A 19,606-nucleotide genomic window follows, 5' to 3' on the forward strand; every position below is an offset into this window, starting at 1 on the left:
AACGTCAGACAGTCTGACAGCCATAGATTAAATGATTTAGTATTTAATTTAGTATTTAATTCAGCATTTTTCCATAATCTTATATATTGAAATATAATATTTTTAATATAAACTATGGTCTCATTTTTCATGGGGGAGGTGTGTCACTTGGGAGATTAGGACGCTGTGACCAGAAGGTCACTGGTTCGAATCCCAGGGTTGCCAAAATTATTTCACCTCTTGGCCTTGGCTCTTAATTCTAAGTGTACCAGGGATTATCTGACCCTGTTTTCTAAAAAAATGTAGTTTTGCATAGAAGCATGTGTTGAATTAATAAAAATGTGACATGTGACTACGTGCCCCTATAATGAAATGTTCCACGCAGAATCATTGCTATTTTGGGAAATAACACTTGACAGACTCACGGTCACGTTTCTGGATTAATTTTTCCATGTATTAGGCCGGTTAACCGGCCTAGTTAGGTGGTTTAAGAACCAGATTAAACCGGATTATACAGAAATAGATCCTGCCAGGCAACAATACAGTCATTCACAGACCAATTAAAAACCTCTCAATACAGGAGGGGTGTAAATGATGAAGTCATGCAGTCTGATCTACCAATTATCAGTGTAACATATATGTATAAGACCTTTTTCAAACACTTTAATTTGCATAATTCCATCGACAGGCTGTTGGAGTGCAGTAATGGTGCCACTGTTTACACAGCTGGTTTGCATCCCCACTTACCAGGCATCATGCTAAATAAACACGGCCGGCCCCTTCACACGCACATAGGAGGCTCACAGGTTGGCGTATTAAACAGCTGAGAGGGGGCTAATACAGCCAACTCGAGATAAAGTCAAAAGTCTGGGGATGCACAAAGGCGTGTGACAAGCAGCGAGATGATTCCACGTGTGAGAACAAAAATATGTATTTAAAAGATGGTGGCTCCTGTTCAAGGTGTCTTCATCCGTGTTATCGTCCTCTCTGCACAGTTCCGTGCTTGTCGAATTTCACCGCTCCGATGGGAACGGTGCTGTCACCCGATTACCCTGAGGGTTACGGGAACAACCTGAACTGTGTGTGGTTGATCATCTCGGAGCCGGGCAGCCGGATTCACCTGGCCTTCAACGACTTCGACCTGGAGGCCCCTTACGACTTCCTGACGGTGAAGGATGGGGAGCTGCTGGACTCGGCCGTGCTGGGCCGCTTCTCCGGGGCCGAGGTGCCCTCGCACCTCACCAGCAACACCAATATCCTGCGACTGGAGTTCCAGGCGGATCATTCGATGTCAGGCCGCGGCTTCAACATCACCTACAACAGTGAGTGCGAGCTTGTGGAACCAGCGTGGCAGGGGCGCGTGCCGAGTGGCGTGCCGAGTGGCGTGGCGCGATGGCGCGGCGTGGGGCTTGTCAAGCTAGCAGTGTCAACGTGGCCTCAGTTTTCAAGAGTGTGACACCAAACAAAGGCCTCCGCCAGGCAGCTGCCAGGTGTTTCCTGTCGTCTCCTCCCAGGTGCATCTCTCGGGGACGCCTGGCTTTGTGAAATGCGGCCAGGCTCTTGCTCTCACAATTCGAGCTGCCCCGTTCCGCTGACCTCCATGTTTCTGTGTTGCCGATTTGCAGGGATCCACGGCTGGCCTGATTTCACATGTGGAATCCCAAAAAAAAAATACGGTAGCACTTTATCTCACGGAATTACAATTTTTTTATCGATTTCTATCATTACCACCATTTTAAACACAACTTTCGATGACCGAATAGCATCATTAAAATGCAGAAAGCTGGCAATTTGCAAACAGCCTCACTATAGAATTTCATACGCTGCTCAACTGTTCTCTCGGAATAAATGGCATGTCCTCACAAATAGAATAGGACTCATGGCCCTCACATTCATTTGTTTTTGAAAATTATTCTGATGCAGAGGAAATCACAGAAAACATGTGTATCTCATTTAGCAGTTCTATCAACTCTCAAATTGACTTTTGTGTTTGTGATGCACAATAACTCACAATAACACAAGGATCAAATTAGGCATTATTCAAACTGTTTATTTCAGCACTGAACTGCTGTGGTTATGATACATCTTGTTTTTCCTTTTTGTTCAAGTGATTCCCAGGGTTAGCCTGAGAATCGATTTGAAGCCAGCTGTGGCAGTAATATCGACTACACTATGCATGTAGCATATAATACTGACGTTTATAAAATATAAATTTAATTTTATTATTGTTAAATTATGGGATGGCACAGTGGCGCAACGGTGAGCACTGTTGCCTCACATCTCTGGGACCAGGATTTGAGGCCCTGGTTCCATGATTGTGGAGTTTGCATGTTCTCCCCGTGTCGTCTTGCGGTTTCCTCCGGGTACTCTAGTTTCCCCCTACAGTCCAAAAAACATGCTAAGGTGGATTGGAGTTCCCAGGTTGTCTGTGTGTGTGAGCCCTGCATTGGGTTACGCCCCATCCTGGGTTATTCGCTGCCTTGTGCCTGTTGCTTCCAGGATAGGCTCCAGACCCTGCATAGGACAAGCGTGTATAAAAGATGGATAGATTACTAAATTACTAAATGAATTCCAAATTCTGGATTGACAGTGATCCTTTAGATTGTTTTGATCAATGTCAACATAATTTGGCTTTGCACAGTAGCACGTGGCTCTGTAATAACCACGAGAATACTCATCTATCACTATAGTATACAACACACAGTCTGTAATAGATGTTACATGAAATGTCATGACAACTCATCCAGTGCCTAAAAAAAGCCTGCCTTCTGTGACCATCACGCACAAGTCATTAGGGACATTGTAAGGCCTTGGTCGCTTGTGCGAATCACAGCCTTGTTTCATGTCGTCTGTAGAGGGGCTGTCAGATGCGTGATTGACTGCTGCTGGATTTCTTCTCTGACGAGTGTCACATGGGGCTCAAGGCTCTACCCTCATTTGAAGACTCGCATCCGTCGGCTTGGCTTTAGCGTGACGTTTAAGGGAATTTAGCGCCACCGGCTTCCTGGCTTTAGCGTAGCACCAAGTAGAGTCAGAGCTATATTTAGGCAAAGCATGCTTGCTGTGTCCCGTATCCCCATGGGGCTTTTGGACGCGTTAATCGGATGACCGTCTTACATTTGTTCCTCGGCGACGTGCACCTGGTCCACAGACACCGGCTGTCAGGCCCCAAAACGGGGTTTGCTGGCAGTCAAGGAGAACGGCGTCTGCACCACAAACCTTTGGAGGGTTCAGTCGTCCTCCAGGATTCCAGTTATCCGGCGCTGTCGTAGAAAGAAGGTGTCTCAAAACCCCGATTCTAGCCCAAATGTAAAAATTTTCAGAACTCGTCTTGTGTATTTTCGAACATATCTGCAGGATACGTCATAGAATATGAAGATGAAGTAGAACCTGCTTTGAAAGAAAGGGTTTATAAAAATAACTCGTTTTTTCTACCAGACACCTGGTGCTCTCAAACACTATTTTTGATCGAGCCTCCAGTCACTTTACAGTAGCTGTGTGCCCCACATAGACCCAGTCCGAATATGCATCATGGATTGTGGGGGGTTTAAGCCACTTCTGTGATGTTTGCATGTTCAGTAGCACCCCAGCAGGGGTCCTGAACTGGAAATCTCCTAGGGCCTGAACCAGCAACCTTCTGGTCACAAGCCTATTTCATTTTGCCACTTCTACCACTGTGTACTTTGCCCTGAGGCAGTATCTATATATATATTCTTCACAATTTGACACAGAGTGGTGTTACTGCAGTTGGCTGCCATTGAGCTTGCAGGTATTTTTTATTTTATTTAATTTTTAGGTGTCAGCTTCAGAAACAGCTAGGAGTTGGTGTCCGCCATGTGTTTATATAACACTCGGTGCTGTAATTCCCTGTCTCTGGATACCGTGTGGTGGTGAGGGAGCCAAAGAAGCGAGAAAATTACTCCTTCAGAAATCAGTTATTTTTAAGAACATCATGACGGGGGCTGGTGAGGTGGGAGCTTGGAGGATGAGCCCATCTCGACGGTTCAGGTCCTTTCACATTAGTCAGCTCCAGAAAGTTCTGTGAAGGATTGTTGAGCGGTGCAGTAATTCGGCAATGCGATGTCAAAATAATGAAATAAAATGTGATTTATTGTACATCATTTGACTTTCTAATTTTCTTATGCAACAATAATGGTTTCATAACTGACAATGAATAAGGCTGTAAACCTGGCTTCATTTTTCTTGACATTAAGCTACCATTTGGATTTTAACAATAAAAAATATTAGATGTTTGAAAGATTTTTCGTTTATCGTAATTTCGTTCGTAATGAAAACCATGAGCCTCATTTCTCTTAACTCGTGTTAATGCTGCTGCTATCGCAATATATTCCATTGCACTTATTAATTTGTGACAAGGCCAACGTGACATCTTACTACCTCTTGCATTTAAACTCACTGTGCTCCAGAAAAATCATGCAATTCTCTGCTCTGTTTACATAATTTCAGCTTTTGGCCACAATGAGTGTCCCGATCCAGGAATCCCTATAAACGCCCGCCGCTTCGGAGACAGCTTCCAGTTGGGAAGCTCCATCTCTGTGATCTGCGAGGAGGGGTTCATCAAGACCCAGGGAGCGGAAACCATCACCTGCGAGTTAGACAACGGCATGGTGATGTGGAGCGGACCCATTCCCAAATGCGAAGGTAACGGTGATGATGACTCTACTTGAAAACAGGTTTCGGCTACATGGTCAACTAGCATTCTCACCCAGCAGGCATGTCTGAGACGGAGTCGGGAACGAGAGTCGCGGACCATCTGCCGCACTGGGTCCGGATGGCTGGTTTTCACTGCTTGTTCCTCGTGTTTACTGTGGTACTTTCATTCAAGTTTAAAAAACAGCAATTCATGGGAAACTGGAGATTACATAGGGGAGGCAATGGGGATTCTCATTCCTTGTAAATATTGCAATATGGGCATGTTATCTTAGGAAAGTTAAACTCGATGGAAGAAAAACATTAAAATTCTATATATGACATGTGTTGGTTCTGAGGAAGAAATGCTGATGATTTACCATTTTGAAAAATATTAAATTTTTACTTTCCGTTGCAAATCCACTGCAAAAACTTTCCTAATACTTTCAGAAACCGACTAGGCCCGCCATACACTAGCGTGTTAAGTTATATTATATGAAATGTTGCTGTTTCTTTGGTCCCTTCGATCCTTATTAATACCATGCAATTTTTCAGCTTTAAGTTATTTTCCTATTGTTTAATGTTATGTGCTGTAATTTGAGTCACTAGGAAAGTGTGAAAGGACCATCTGATATAAATGCAATACCTGACCTCAGCCACCATCTGTATTTCACAGTGTGCTGCAGCCACACTGTGGATTCTGTAAAGGTGATGTTAGTAACTCTTCTCTATTTTTATCCCTCTGTTCTGTGCAGCCCCCTGCGGGGGCCATTTTTCGGCCCCCAGTGGCGTCATCCTGTCCCCCGGGTGGCCGGGGTATTACAAAGACTCCCTGAGCTGCGAGTGGGTCGTCGAGGCGGAGACAGGCCGCTCCATCAAGATCACCTTCGACAGGTACGCATTCCCTATCGATACAGGCCTCGTCTTACAACCGTCCTGATGATGCGTGATAAAGGTCAGGTTATTTATACTTGTTGCTTAAATGAGTTTCAGGACTATTCGAAACATTCGTTCTTTTGCTCTTTGCCTCTCTTTCCTTGCCTGGCCTCATTGTGGTGATTTATATGCACATACACACACACGCACACAGGTTTGTAATTATATCTTTGTGGGGACTCTCCATTCATTTCTATGCGGAAAGCTCAAATCCCAACATGACGACCTTAACACCTACCCAGTCCTAACCTTAACCATAAGTAACCAAACAAAATACAAGACTTGTGGCATTTTTAGTCTTTTGATTGCATTCACAGATCTTTGTAGGGACCTGAAAAATGGACATTTTGTCCCCACAATGTAATATAAACTTAATCCACACACACACACTTCGTCTTAGCATTGGTATAAGTTGGTATATATGTGATTTATATATAGATGTATATAACAACAATTATGTCCGTTGTCCATTATCTTTTAACCCTGGCAGATTTCAGACGGAGCTCAATTACGACTTCCTGGAGCTTCACGATGGACCCAACGTTCTGTCGCCACTCATCGGCTCCTTCAACGGCACCCAGGTGCCCCAGTTCCTGTTCAGCAGCAGCAACCACCTCTACCTGCTCTTCACCACAGATAACAGCCGCTCCAACAGCGGCTTCAAGATCTACTATGAAAGTGAGCTAAGTGGCCACGTCTGGCCTTGGTCCCTGATGCTGGTCTGAGTGCTGCAGCACGGGTCCGCCCACTGGCAGCCTTTGTTTTACACTGTCCTTCAATCATTTCTGTGTAGCTGCTCCAGTATAACAACATGACAATATGAAAAAAATATATTAGCTTCACAGTAACACTCACAGGTAATGTTTTAAGATGGGAGTAATCGACCTGCGCAGTGTGCTGATTCAGGGGTTATGTATCCCTTCCAGGTGTCACTGTGGATACCTACTCCTGCCTAGACCCAGGAATCCCAGTCAACGGGCTGCGCTACGGCCAGGACTTCTCCATCGGGTCCACCGTCTCCTTCGGCTGCGATCCCGGCTACAGGCTGAACCACGAGGAGCCCCTAGTGTGCGAGAAGAATCACTGGTGGAGCCACCCGCTGCCCACGTGCGACGGTGCGTCTCCAATACTCCGCATGTGGCTTCAGGAATCAGATTCGTTGCCAGGGCGCTCAGGCATCAGAGTGATAAAAATGCAGACATCTTCATTCTCTGTAAACACATCCTACCTTGCCCCGAAGCCAAGTAATTGGACTTTTATTCAGCAAAAAAATGTGAGAAGGAGAAAGAGTAAGATAACATTAAGCTTTGCCCCATAAAAAGTGATAATGATGTTTCCCTCAAGACAACAATGGATCGATATCTGTCATTTAGCTGTGGACCTCAGGGTGCTGGACATAGTCTCAATGGGATTATTAAGAGTAATATAGAAGCCGATTTGTGAGGCTCGGAAATGTCCCTCACCTGAACCTTCACCTTAGACAGCACTGGCACTTACTTCCAATTTAGAGAACATATCAAAGGAGAAAAACATAGTGTACCTCTCTGTCAGAGAACAGCAAAGCTCTATACGGATAATCCAAAAAACAATATACCATACATGCATTATTATGACTGAATATATAACTGTCTACTGCTATTTGTTAAGGTCATGTTTTGACAGCTTTATTTTCAGATACAATTGTCGGAAAATGCTCATTTAACTTCTGATGAGTGTCCATGTCTTTGCCCGTTAAACACGTTACTAATGGTTAGCTTGCTGAGGACAAAAACTCAGCAGCACTTGCTTATAGCTATACAGGGACATCTGAAATACTGGTTAGTTTCTGTAACTGCTCCTGCAGTACAGAGTTGTGGGGAGCCTGGAGCCTGTCCCAGCCAGGGCAGGGTATGAAGCAAGGCGCTCCCTGGATGGGATGCCAGCCCATCACAGGAACCGCACATACGCCAATTTAGAGACACCCATGGAGCAAAGCTGCAGGACTGTGGACCCAGAGGTGTGACACACGAGTGTGGTTAGCGCATGCTAACTCAAACACACACAGTAGGGGCTACAAGTTATCACCACAACCCTGGAGGTGTGAGGCCAAGTCCACATCATGCCCCCCAGCAATAAACACCTGAAACTAAATCAGAGCTGTTCTAAACGAGCGGCGGATCTGTCCAGGCAGCACCCACGTAGTACGTGACAGAGTCATCTTGCAAGAAGCAGCTAATCTGTTAAGTCAGTGTTTCCAGTGAAGTGCCTGTCACTGGCCAGTGGCACATCCCCGCCGTGAAATTGCCAGTGTGGATTGTGAGCACCGAGGTGTTTGCAAAGCTGTGGCTGTTTTGCTGAGCCGGTGACATCTCAGGTAAATTGTAGCCGATGGAAGGGGAGTCGCGTCTCGTCTGATGAATCTTTTTAAGTAATTTGCGTCTCCTTTTTGATTTTATAGATTTAGCCAAACTGAGGCAATACAATTCAGCACAAGCCATTAGGCTGTCTGAAAAGGAAAATCAGAAAGGCAATTTAGTGTGATCGCTGCTGCGGCTGATGGGAACTGATCCCCACGCGAGATCAGGCATCCGAGGGGCAGGTTTTTGCAAGCCCAGCCTGTCATCACCCTGTAAGCGACTCCACAGGACACACGTCAGGGATGTGCATGCCGTAGGGGCACTGAGCTCTCGTAATAAAGGGCAGAGTGGCCCACAAAATGGCCGACATTCACCGGGCAGCTTCTGAGCATACAGTACATCGCTCTGGATCGAACAACAGCCGTCACTAACTCGAGGCTAAATGGGAGCTAGTCTTCAGAGAGGGGAGATAATCAAGTAGTAATGTTGGATTGTGGTAACGTTTCGAAGATGTTCTCCCCTGTATCTGGATGCCATTCATTATTAATCCAACAAAACAAGAAAAACTGGAGAGAAGATGGTGCTAAACAAGAACTATCTTTGGAAAGGAATGTTAACGCACCTCTTTTTGCAAAGCTATTTTTATGTATTCAGTGGAAAGTCTTCTACTGAAATCTGTCACTCGCTGTCAAGTCATGTGGTTCAGTTTGCCTGTCGTGGTTCAGTCTGCCTGTCGTGGTTCAGTCTACATGTCATGTGGTTCAGTCTACATGTCATGTGGTTCAGTCTGCCTGTCGTGGTTCAGTCTCCCTGTCATGTGGTTCAGTCTACATGTCATGTGGTTCAGCTCTGTGTTTCTCCCAAAGACAGTCTCATAATAACATGTCATGCCAGCACAAACATGCACAGCACTTGCATACAACATAATGCTTCTCCATGCACCCCCCCCCCCAGCTCTCTGTGGAGGAGATGTGAGGGGACCCCGTGGGACCATCCTGTCTCCCGGATACCCTGAAATGTACCCCAACTCCCTGAACTGCACCTGGACTGTGGAAGTCAGCCATGGGAAAGGTAGAGCACACCCCCCATCCCCCCTCCCCACCGTATTCTTCCACCTGCTGTCCATTTATCAAGCCTCACAAAGGGCCGTGATTACTGCTGATTATGGCTGGATGATTCCTGCTGATTGTAGGAGGATATCGGAACAAGCTCTCATATTTTGAGGGAGTATCATATTCAGAGCACTTTTTATTGAGTAGCCATTTAATGTAAGTGCATTTACTTTTTTATATTGATTGAAGTTTAAGGACTGTTTAAGCACCGTCCGTTCGCATTGTTCTGTATGTAGGTTGAAAAGCCAGTATGGAAGTTACTGGACACGTACCATAGGTGAGCACCTTTGATGACTCAGATTATTAGTGGCAAGTTTCCAAGCCAGCGCAAAGACATTAGACACTATGGAGATCACGGGACATGTTTGGTTCAATGGGAAAAACAGTTGTAAATGCAGCCATACCCGCTGTTTTCATGTATTTAAATGTCTCCCAGATGGTGCTGAAATCTGATTGGTGGAAATATCACACCATACCTTAATCCTGTAAGAGGTTTTCAATATGAGTCAAACAGACCGCACTGACAGTTAAGAGACAAATAAGGTGTGGATTCTCTCACCTGTGATCATAGCACCACCTGCCACCTCCCAGGCAGGTACCCTGAATACAGATTCTGATACCGTTCCCCGACACATCTCTGTGAAATGTCAGTATTCAGGCTCCAAGTTCAATATACTGAAAGTTCCCAGGCAGGAATATTCATTTTCCGTGGCTGCTAATGCATTCAATACGGAAAATCACTGTGCCCCTCGGATCAAGTGTCCAGAATGGAAATGGAGTTGCTACTCTGCTTTAAATAAAAAATGTTATTTTAAATGACCTTATGTCTCTCATACGTATGATGGAACATTATTAGTGCTCTGTCCCTTGCTAGAACTAATTCAATTTCAATTTAACGTAATAGTTTCAGCAAAACAACTGCAAGATGCTCAGAGTTTATAACTACTTTGCCGGAACCTTCACCTCTGTCTTCTCTCGACAGGAGTCCAGTTCACCTTTCACACCTTTCATCTGGAAGATCACCATGACTACCTGCTGATCACGGAGAACGGCAGCTTCACTCAGCCCCTGGCCCGTCTCACGGGGTCCGACCTGCCGTCCGTCATCAACGCCGGCCTGTACGGCAACTTCAAGGCTCAGCTACGCTTCATCTCTGACTTTTCCATATCGTACGAGGGGTTCAACATCACCTTTTCTGGTAGGTGTTTCCATCGGACATGATGGTCCCACACTCTGCGCTAGAGAATATTTTCGCCTCCTTAATTCACACGGGTCTAGAATTTCACTCAAGGGCTTCTCTGCACATCCAAGTATCTTAAGCTGCAAGATGTCCTGAATTAGTAATCACTGATAAATAATACATGATAAAGATGTTCATTTCAGTGAGTCCTCATGGAGATATTTTTGCATAGAAACATAAATCAAGATATGCCATTGATCTTTTACTGTTATTTTACATTTCTGCACAACAGGGTATGCACTCCATACCGAGCGGAAAAGTAGGGATGTAGAATTCAGCTAAAGAACTGTGGATGCTTTCACCCTTTTTCAGGATAAAATGTAAACTGGTGGACAAATACACTAGCTTAACACATTTTGAATGTCAAGTTATTCATCAGATTTAACAGATTTTTATGGATTTTTTCTGTAAAATTTTGCCCCTAACATTTTTCACAGTGTCCAGATAGAATGTGAAATGATTTAAGTATTTCTCTGGTAGCTAACCTTGCTACCGGGTATACCAGAGTACAAAAACCATAACTGCAAACTTACCAATCAAAGCTCAACATTCAGAGGCAAAGTTTTAAAATAAAATTTCAGGCCTGAATGCCCAGCTCACCCTCCGCTGTGACTTTGAGATGGGAAGTGTCTGTGAATTCTTGTCTCCAGGCACTGACCCAGCATCAGTTCGTGAGAGAAACTTTAGTATCCAGTATTCTGTCATGTGACAGATTGTTTCCCCAGTGATAAGCATGGTTCTTTGTCATAATGGACATATATTATATTGCTGACAACAGTAGCTTGTACTGATATTGATTTGAGAGTGCGAGGGATCTATCCCTGATTCATGCAGAATAATATACCTACCTTAAGTTCTATCTTTAGCTTTAAAGCTTGCTGATGCAGCATTTTCCATTCACAAGCCAAACCTACTTTCCTTTAGAATTGAAAATATAGATTTTTTGGGTGGGACATATGCCTAATATTGTCAACATAAAATCATGCGCAGGCCTAATTCTGCATTCGTCCATCTTGTCCCATCTCATTCATTTTTTCCCAGAATACAATCTGGAACCGTGCGAGGACCCAGGGATGCCACGGTTCGGGCGGCGGAACGGCTACAACTTCGGCATTGGTGATACTCTCAGTTTTTCCTGCAGTATGGGTTACCGGCTAGAGGGGGCGCCAGAGGTCGTATGCCTTGGGGGTGGCCGCCGGATGTGGAGCGCACCTCTGCCAAGGTGTGTGGGTACGTGGTCACCTGCTTTTATTTGCTTGTATTCTTTGTTTGCCTGTGAGACGACACATGGACACTTGCCAGTCGGTTCTATACGAAAGGCATTAAACGCTCCGCCGCAGCCATGCTTGGCATCTATTCGAAAGCGCATTTCCTGAATTAGAAGACCACCTTACGTCCTCTGCTGGTATGCCCATACCTTGCTCATGGTGGTATAGAAGTACAGTGCTTCTTGAACATAGATAACCAGTTAGGTTATGTACTATCAAGCAAGTCAGACACAATGATAATGATGAAATGCAGGTGGGGGGGGGGGGGGGGGTAGGCTTTGATACAATATCCTCAGGAGAAGATGCCACTCAGTGCAGTTATATGAGCAGCCAAGCACAATGGAGAGGTTTCTCCTCAATGTATTATTTCTCTGTTGGTTTCCGTTCGTCTTTGAGGACGCTGTGGTATCAGTGTTCCAGCCTGTGTTCCCGTCAAAGCTGCCGGTTCCTCCTTGTACCCGCTTGTACATTTGCCTGCTATGACACTGGCTCTGTAAGCAGAGTGTAATTTACAATTCGTTCTGTCATGTCCGGGTGTTACAGGATTGTACCATCTGTGCGTCCCACAGGCAGCGAGAGGGAAATGAATGTAGGCGCAGACATTCATCAGGCACAACGATATTTCAGCTAAAGAAACATCGGGCCTTATTAGGACCCCGGACACAGAGGGTGCGTGTTAATGGAGGACTTGGTAGAGTTTGAACTGCTTGGCAATTTGTGTCCAGTTACAGAAATGTAATGTGCTTTAATTTTGGTCTATGGCCTGCTTGTCACTCTCAACAAACGACTTGCCAAAGCACAGCTCACGCCAAATGTCTTCAGTAGGCACCGCTAAAAGCACAACGCGATCGTACACCTGAGGGGAGGGGGGGGAGTAAAAAGAGCCAAGTTTTTTTAGTAATTTTGCAAAGGCATGAATTTATAGATGATAGATTCCAGGCAGCTGCGCAAGTCTCAAGTTCTTCCCCAGTCAATCACAAACATCAGGAGGTTAAAAAAAGAACAGGAAGCAGGGACAGGCGTGGCGGCGAACATGGATGGCAGCCACACAAACAGCTCGAGCGAAATGTACGGACAGTAGGGAGGGATTAAATTAAAACCCTGGCTCACAAATCATATACTCTGAACTGATGGCAGGTTTTAAACTGAAAAGGAACTCTTGGGCTGACTCCAGACAGACTTTATCAACAGTGCAAGTTGATTTAGACTAATGGGTATTACTAATGTAATATTGTATCTGCTGCATAATATAGGTAATTTTTTCTTGACATAAGACCTTCACTGCAAGCCCAGCCTCAGTTCTCATTTCACTACAATCTGCCACGGAGGTCCGATTTTTTTCCCCATGAAAAAACGTTGTTTCATCTTGTTTTCCCCCCCCATGTCTTAAAAAATGGGAGATATGTTTTGAAAGAAGATATACATCAACCTGAGTCCCCATGCAGAAATTCTGTTCCGTTTAAGACCTTTTTCTGTTCCATTTAAAACGTCTTTGCCCTCCTATCATCCTCTCATAGGCCCATTAATCAAAGCAGGTGACGTTTATGTGAGACCCCAATCCCATTCAATGGCGTGAAATAAGTTACTTTATGTGATAAAATATTGCATGATTTTCAAAAAATCCATTTAGGCAAACCGATTAACCATTTTGACATGCGTGAGGATGAAATCGAGATGCGTTAATTGTGAAGTTAAGAAAACAAAGTATGTTGCAGGTATTGTTGTGTTGAAGAGGTGCGCACATTGCCATGGTGGCGGGGGGGGGGGGGGGGGTATTCCTAGTACTGGGCAGACAGTCATGTGACTGCCAGGTGAGGTTGACCTGGTCACGAGTGATACAGGTGAGATGACTGGGGCTGCCCCACCTAGGGTGACCATCTAATCTATATCAGGGGGGACACTAAGGGTTGGGACTGGGTTTGTAAACTACCATTTCGGTTAAAAAGATTTGAATTTCACTGAGTTCTTGTTGTGTATTTATTGGTCTTCAATAATCATGCATGTGTCACTAATGTTAATGTGAAACAGCTGGACGAGTCTTTCAACCTAGGAAACAAACCAGTCAGAGGACAAGAAGAATTAAACTATTTAGCCAAGCACAGGAGCCTTACAGTTTTAAACTAGTTTGTAAAACCTGAAGTAGCTCATAGTGTCCCTCCTGACATGGATTAGGTGGTCACCCAAGCACCACTACGAAAGGAACCGTCACAAAGCATCAGATTACAAAATTCCATAAAGGGGACTCTTTCCCAAACCGCAGTATGCATTCCCAGTACACATCCAGGGCCAGCCATGAGCCCTGGAAAATCTATAAGACAAAGAGCAAAGAGCTGATGGCTTCCTCAGCCATCCCATCATCCACCATCAGCTCCCTCAAGCACTCAAAATATTTTTATGAGGTAGAACTTTTGCCAGCACAAGTACTAAACTAGAGTTGACACGTGGAAGAAGTCTGCTATTCCCACAGTCAAATGCCATTTTCATTCAGGTGCCCTTAAATAATGGCCAGTGATTGTGTTTAAGTGGCCGTTCGCTGCCACTTACAGTCTGGTCTTCTTAGCGAAGCACACAGTCCTGCTTCAGACTGTCTGCATTTCCACGTCTTGCATCATAAACATGCAGTAACGCGGATTCTTACGAGCTGCCTCGACGGTGCCATGTTTAACAGGAAATAACCGCAGGACTCCATCTGCGCTGAGGCCTGGCCCATTGGGCGCTGGGATCCGAGGCTCTCGCCGGCCGCGACAGAACATGCTGCCCACGTACCACACACAGATACGCCGCCTTCTTTATTGATCCCGCCTCTGAAATCTTCAAGCCCGTGCCGCCAGATCAGACATTCCCCTTTCCCAAAATTCTCCCTCTATTGATTTTTTTTCAGGGCTCTTTCAGGGACTGCATAATTAGATCTCTTTTTTCCTGGCATGTGTAGATCTTCGGTAATGCCGGGAGCGAGTGGGAGATTATCGCTTATCACATCTCCCCATCTCCTCACGCATGGTGACTGCTCCACTACAATAGCACCATAAATTGGTGTTTAAAAATACAGAGTGAAATTTTTAAGTTATATATATAGTAACATTTTTTATGAATGCTGTGCCAATAAGAATCTATAAACACACTCATAATACATTATAATGCATGTTTATAGCATTATAAACATGCCTATAAATATTTATAAAGAAGCATAACACCATATAGCCATTTTTATTATGCATTATGAATGCTCTATGAAGCTTTCTTCTATACTGCACTATAAATACCTTCATAAAGCAGTACAAAAGCATCCTTAATGTTTATAATGACCATTATAATGCATTATAGAGGTATCTATAGTGCATTATAGATGAGACCTTCATTGGAGCTTATGAAGTATTATAATCCACACTATAATTCCTTATGACTGTCAGTAGAAGATTTTATACTGTAATGCTTTATTAATTGCTATACTGACCATTATAATGTGTTATGATGGTATCTATAATGCATCACAGAAGACAGCTTCAAGTGTCATTATACATATCTATATATGTATATTTACATATATGTGTGTGTGTGTGTGTATATATATATATATACTCCAGGCTTTAAAAAAGGCAAACTAAGTGGCTGCTTAGGGCCCAGCTGCCACCAGCCCCCCCCCCCCATCTAATCAGCCTGTCAGAATGGGAAGGAAGATGACAAATGACAACTAGCTTAATCATATTTTGCTTAGGGGCCCCAGAAAGGTTTGGGGTGACCCTGTATATCTGGCTATTTGGGACCTGGAAACCCGTCAGACAGGGGTTCAGGGTTCAGGATCGCCTCTGGTTAGGCCCAGATTGCACAAAATCCTTTATCGTTTGTTTAATGCTTCTCATTTACTCTGTCTCCATAACTGTATTTAAATTTGAAACCCAGCCTTTGAAAGGCCTGTGTGGCTCCCGATGCTTAATGAATCCCTCTCAGAAGTATGGATATTGTCATTGTCATCTCGGCAAAATATGATGAAGCATGCGCTAAATGGCTAAATGGGCGCCCGTGAAGATCCGCCCGGTGACAGTACTGGTCCCTGATGAAGAATTTCGGAGATCAGGTGTGAATCTAAATGCTGTGCAATAACAATCAAAGCCATCATTTTGAGTTGCTTTAATGTGTGAGGCTGTATTTTTGCCAGTAATTTTTTATTAGTGACATGAGTAGCGGGGAGATACTTAGACAAACATTGGAGCCATGCCTGCAGTGAAGAATGTGTTTTCTTGAGTACATCTTGAAGTATTCACTCAGTTCCCCGGCTGTTAGCTCATAAACACTGTGTTTTGGAGAGAGTTTGCTTTCATTATTAATGCAGAACCATTGGTCATTCCCCTAAAGTAATGAAGTACCTAATTGCCCCAATAAAACTAGAAAAAGATATTGGCCATTGTGGACTCAAAACTACGATGCAGCTTAATACTTTTATTCATTTTTTGGACCAAAATATCTTGCTCACAATAATTAAGATATATCATTAGCATATATATTAAAACGGCGGGTTCACATACGGTTGTTTGCGCAATATAAATGGCCGCCTTATTTTCTGGGATATTTCTCCGATGAAGAACCAGGGCCCTGTAGGAAACTGAAGTCAGATCGTCAGCTAGTCATGTGAAAGACTGTTACCTTGTGCCTTTTTTCAGTGAAATGGGGGCATTACTGTGAGCTATGATAAATAGCGTCCATTTTTGCCAGGAGCGTGTGCGCGGGCCCCCTGACGAATGAATGTGTATGGGCACCGGGAAAGCATGGGGTCGCCCCCCCCGCTGGCCGGTGATTTACAGGGCTGCCGCGCATCTCCTGGTAACAGGGCCTCTCTGTCACAGGATGTGCTGCCATGCCCAGCTCATTCGGATGCAGTGAGGGCTGCGTGTGACATACGTGGGAATGATGGAGGGGAGGAGCCGATGAAGGACTTCCATTGGGGTTGGGTGCGGGCGGGGGTTGGGTGCGGGCGGGGGGCGGTGGGCGTGTGCTTGTTCATGTCTCCGCCTTTGCACGCACGGCGGATGGAGCCATCCTCTGAGCATGTGTCTCTCTGCCCTGCTTTCTGAACACCTGCCATCTCGCAGAATTAATTCACTCTTTAAATTTAAGACTCCTGGCCGACTCAGAGGATTTACCCGAGTCCCGTGTAAAAATGATTATAATCATTCTGTTGGACAGTCGGGCACTGTGAGTAATGTTGCCATTAGCCAGCCTGAGATCCGGCACTGCTGTCAGTCCCGACAGCGAGGGTGCCGTACGCCATGCCCTCTCCAGTTTCCCTCTGGCCGCATCGCCTTCTCTCCATGACGTGACAGGAATCAGGCACTTGACCAATCAGTGCTATCAGATTGCACCACATTAGGGAGCATCTTCCCGGTGCAGTATGGGTAATGCCAGTATCACCCTGATTAATAATTTCCATCACCCTCGATTTCCATCAGTCTTCTTCTGCAGTGCAGAGGGGGAATATGTGATTCCGCTTGCCAGTTATGTTCATACAAGGCCTTTGTTTCTCTCGATTCGCATAGTCGCTTCTAATTGGTGTAAATGGATAACACGGGATTTCCATTGATTAACATCAGACGGCAATGTCGCACGCTGCATAATCCCGCCTTAATGCCCGACGAGAGTAAATACGGAAAAGTCAAGCGGCAGGGAATCTGGGAAGGCTGGATCTCAGTCATGTTCGGGTTGAGTGAGCGCCTGGACGCATTCAGCTAGCACTATAATAATGGACGACCTCGTTAAGGTTTTTCTAAAGCTGGTCTGTCACCATGTGACCCACCCTCATTCAGCTGAGGTGCACTTTGTCAGTGGGGGGGGGGAGGTTGTAATGTCTGCCATGGATGATCAAGCATGCTCTTAGTCATGTGCTAAGAATTTAGGGCTGTCCTTAGGCGGCCATGAGGAATCCGCTCTTGAGAGAAATCGGATGCCATGTCCCCTGCTGTGTCCTGATTGCGTGCGTCCAGGCGGCCAGTGCCGTCACCGCATAGGTCACCGCATCCTGTGATGAAGATGATGACCAGGGTAGCCTGCTCTTGCCTTGATAAGTGTCCCCCATTTCCTCGCTTGTGCCGAAATGACAGATTCGCACTGAAGAGCAGTCACAGATCGTTTTTCAGAGGTACTTAATCAGATTTATGAAATCTGGCTTGGCGCAAGATCTTTGTACTTCTTCCCAGACATAAAGATTCATGGCCCGTTTATTAATTGGATAATTGCATGCAAATTAAAACCAAAGTTAACCTTGTTGTTCTACGCAAACTCAGACACATGCGGTCAGGAGAAGCAGTGTGTGGGCCGGTTTTGAATTGTATTCCGGAATTCATTTTTGCTCGATTATCTGTCTAGATAATTTTAGCTTTTGACCTGAAAGGACCGCATTGCAGATTCATCAGATTCAGCTTCCCATTGGTCCAGCTTCAGAAGGATCAGGAGGTCGTTTTCCATCATAAAGCAATTTTGGGAGCAATCGCACTCTACCTCCGCTGTATTTCAAATGGCTTTGTTTTCTGCCACAGAGCCACTGTTTTAATGCACTCGCGAGAGCCGTCGTTTTCCTTGGAAAGCCATAAATCACAGGGTTTCATTCCCTTTTTTCAGTTTTCAACATGTATTTAGCACAAGTGAGCCGGCACCTTCTGTACGCACGCGCCCTCGTACGTGTGTACAGACTAACCCTGCGTGCGTTTACGAATACATTATGCAAATAGGTACAAGTGGAGCGATTTCTCAAAATAACACGCCACCGTGCGCACAATTTCCCCTGCCTCGCTAAAACCAGTTTACCATCTATACACCAGAAGCTGTAGGACTAGTAATCGTCCATCACGCATCCCATAAAGGCATGAAACACTGTTACCACAGTTACCAGCCATACTGTGAATGATCAGACATTAGGAGAAGAATTCATACCGTTGCCATGGATGACTGGAGGGCAAATTACATCTCGGATGGATTTTGCCTCGGTGAAAATGATCCTGTCGTTCTTCAGGCACGTCTCGGATTCTGTTTTTCACGGGTGGCTCCTACAGGGAGCGGCCGCATGTTAAGCTTCAGCCCCGTTTATTCGTGCTTTGTATAATCAGGTGGCAGAAAGCATCCAGAGACTGTCCCAGGTGACCATGGGCATTTGTGTGCTAAGCGATTCCGCTCCCAAAACAGAAGGCAAAACCGGGTACCAGGTGTGCTGTGTGATCGTACGATTCTCTCAACCCAATTTGGATCATCGTTTTTGGGTTGGCGGATGCGGGTATGAATATCTCTCCTAGAAAGCGGTCACAGTTGGTGGTTCATTCTAGAAAGCGCTGTCTTCCTGAGAGAGGTTGTGAACCTGTTCTGTCTGAGAGCTGTTTTTGGTCGCTCTCTCCACGAGTCAGTTTAATGAGGCCTGGAGCAGGATGCCTCCGCTTGGTCCCGTGGTGACGGCGGTTCTTCTCGTGACCCAGCACAGGTCTCAGGGCCCTCGGGTGGATTTGGTAGCAGGATTCTCACCTTTGTGTCCACCAGACACAAAAATAGCACCAGGCCGGACAACTTCTTTGCACTAGACAAATGAGATTTTTCCAAAAAAAAGAAAACCTTCTCATTGCCCGCAGTGGCCAGCATTGTTTTTTTATCAGATGTCCCTTTGAAGACATCAAACGTTGGTCTGGCACAAGTCTGCCAGCTGATATAGGAAACCTATTAGTGGCAACTTTGAGCGAACCACTTCAATAACATCATTGAAAGAAAACCAATATGAATTATCCTTTGCCTCGGTATGAAAACAATAGTATTTCTTTTTCCAATTTATTTTGCTTGTAACGACAATTGAGTCTCAGCACAGGCGATGCTTTTGGTTGCTATGACAACCCACTAGTGGAAGCAGTGCTGTTGAGGCTAGCGAAAGGAGAACGAATCTCTGTCTTTGAAAGAACGCAGCTAAAGATGGAAATTTTATCCCGTCTTAAGGCACCAGCGCAAGACTGACACTTGTTCGGTGCACCTCCGATGATAACACAATGCAGGGCAGGCTTACAGAGCCTAAGTGTGTTTCAGTGCAGTCAGAACCAAGATGGACGTTGGTCATAATCCCCC

At 45.1% G+C, this 19,606-nt stretch overlaps 1 protein-coding gene across 6 annotated transcripts in view; it reads left to right on the plus strand.

Annotated features, from left to right (window-relative positions):
- csmd3b (CUB and Sushi multiple domains 3b) overlaps positions 1–19,606 on the plus strand; it is a 349,538-nt gene that overhangs the window by 226,760 nt on the left and 103,172 nt on the right. For all 6 annotated transcript variants that reach the window (XM_072705595.1, XM_072705594.1, XM_023811991.2 and 3 more), the window contains 8 exons: positions 975–1,301; positions 4,447–4,641; positions 5,385–5,523; positions 6,056–6,243; positions 6,492–6,680; positions 8,856–8,972; positions 9,996–10,211; positions 11,295–11,483. In XM_072705595.1, coding sequence (XP_072561696.1) covers positions 975–1,301; positions 4,447–4,641; positions 5,385–5,523; positions 6,056–6,243; positions 6,492–6,680; positions 8,856–8,972; positions 9,996–10,211; positions 11,295–11,483 — 1,560 coding nt within the window. The remainder of the gene's footprint in view (positions 1–974; positions 1,302–4,446; positions 4,642–5,384; positions 5,524–6,055; positions 6,244–6,491; positions 6,681–8,855; positions 8,973–9,995; positions 10,212–11,294; positions 11,484–19,606) is intronic.

Source organism: Paramormyrops kingsleyae, chromosome 23 (assembly GCF_048594095.1).
Source record: "Paramormyrops kingsleyae isolate MSU_618 chromosome 23, PKINGS_0.4, whole genome shotgun sequence".
In the NCBI taxonomy this organism is placed as follows: domain Eukaryota; kingdom Metazoa; phylum Chordata; class Actinopteri; order Osteoglossiformes; family Mormyridae; genus Paramormyrops; species Paramormyrops kingsleyae.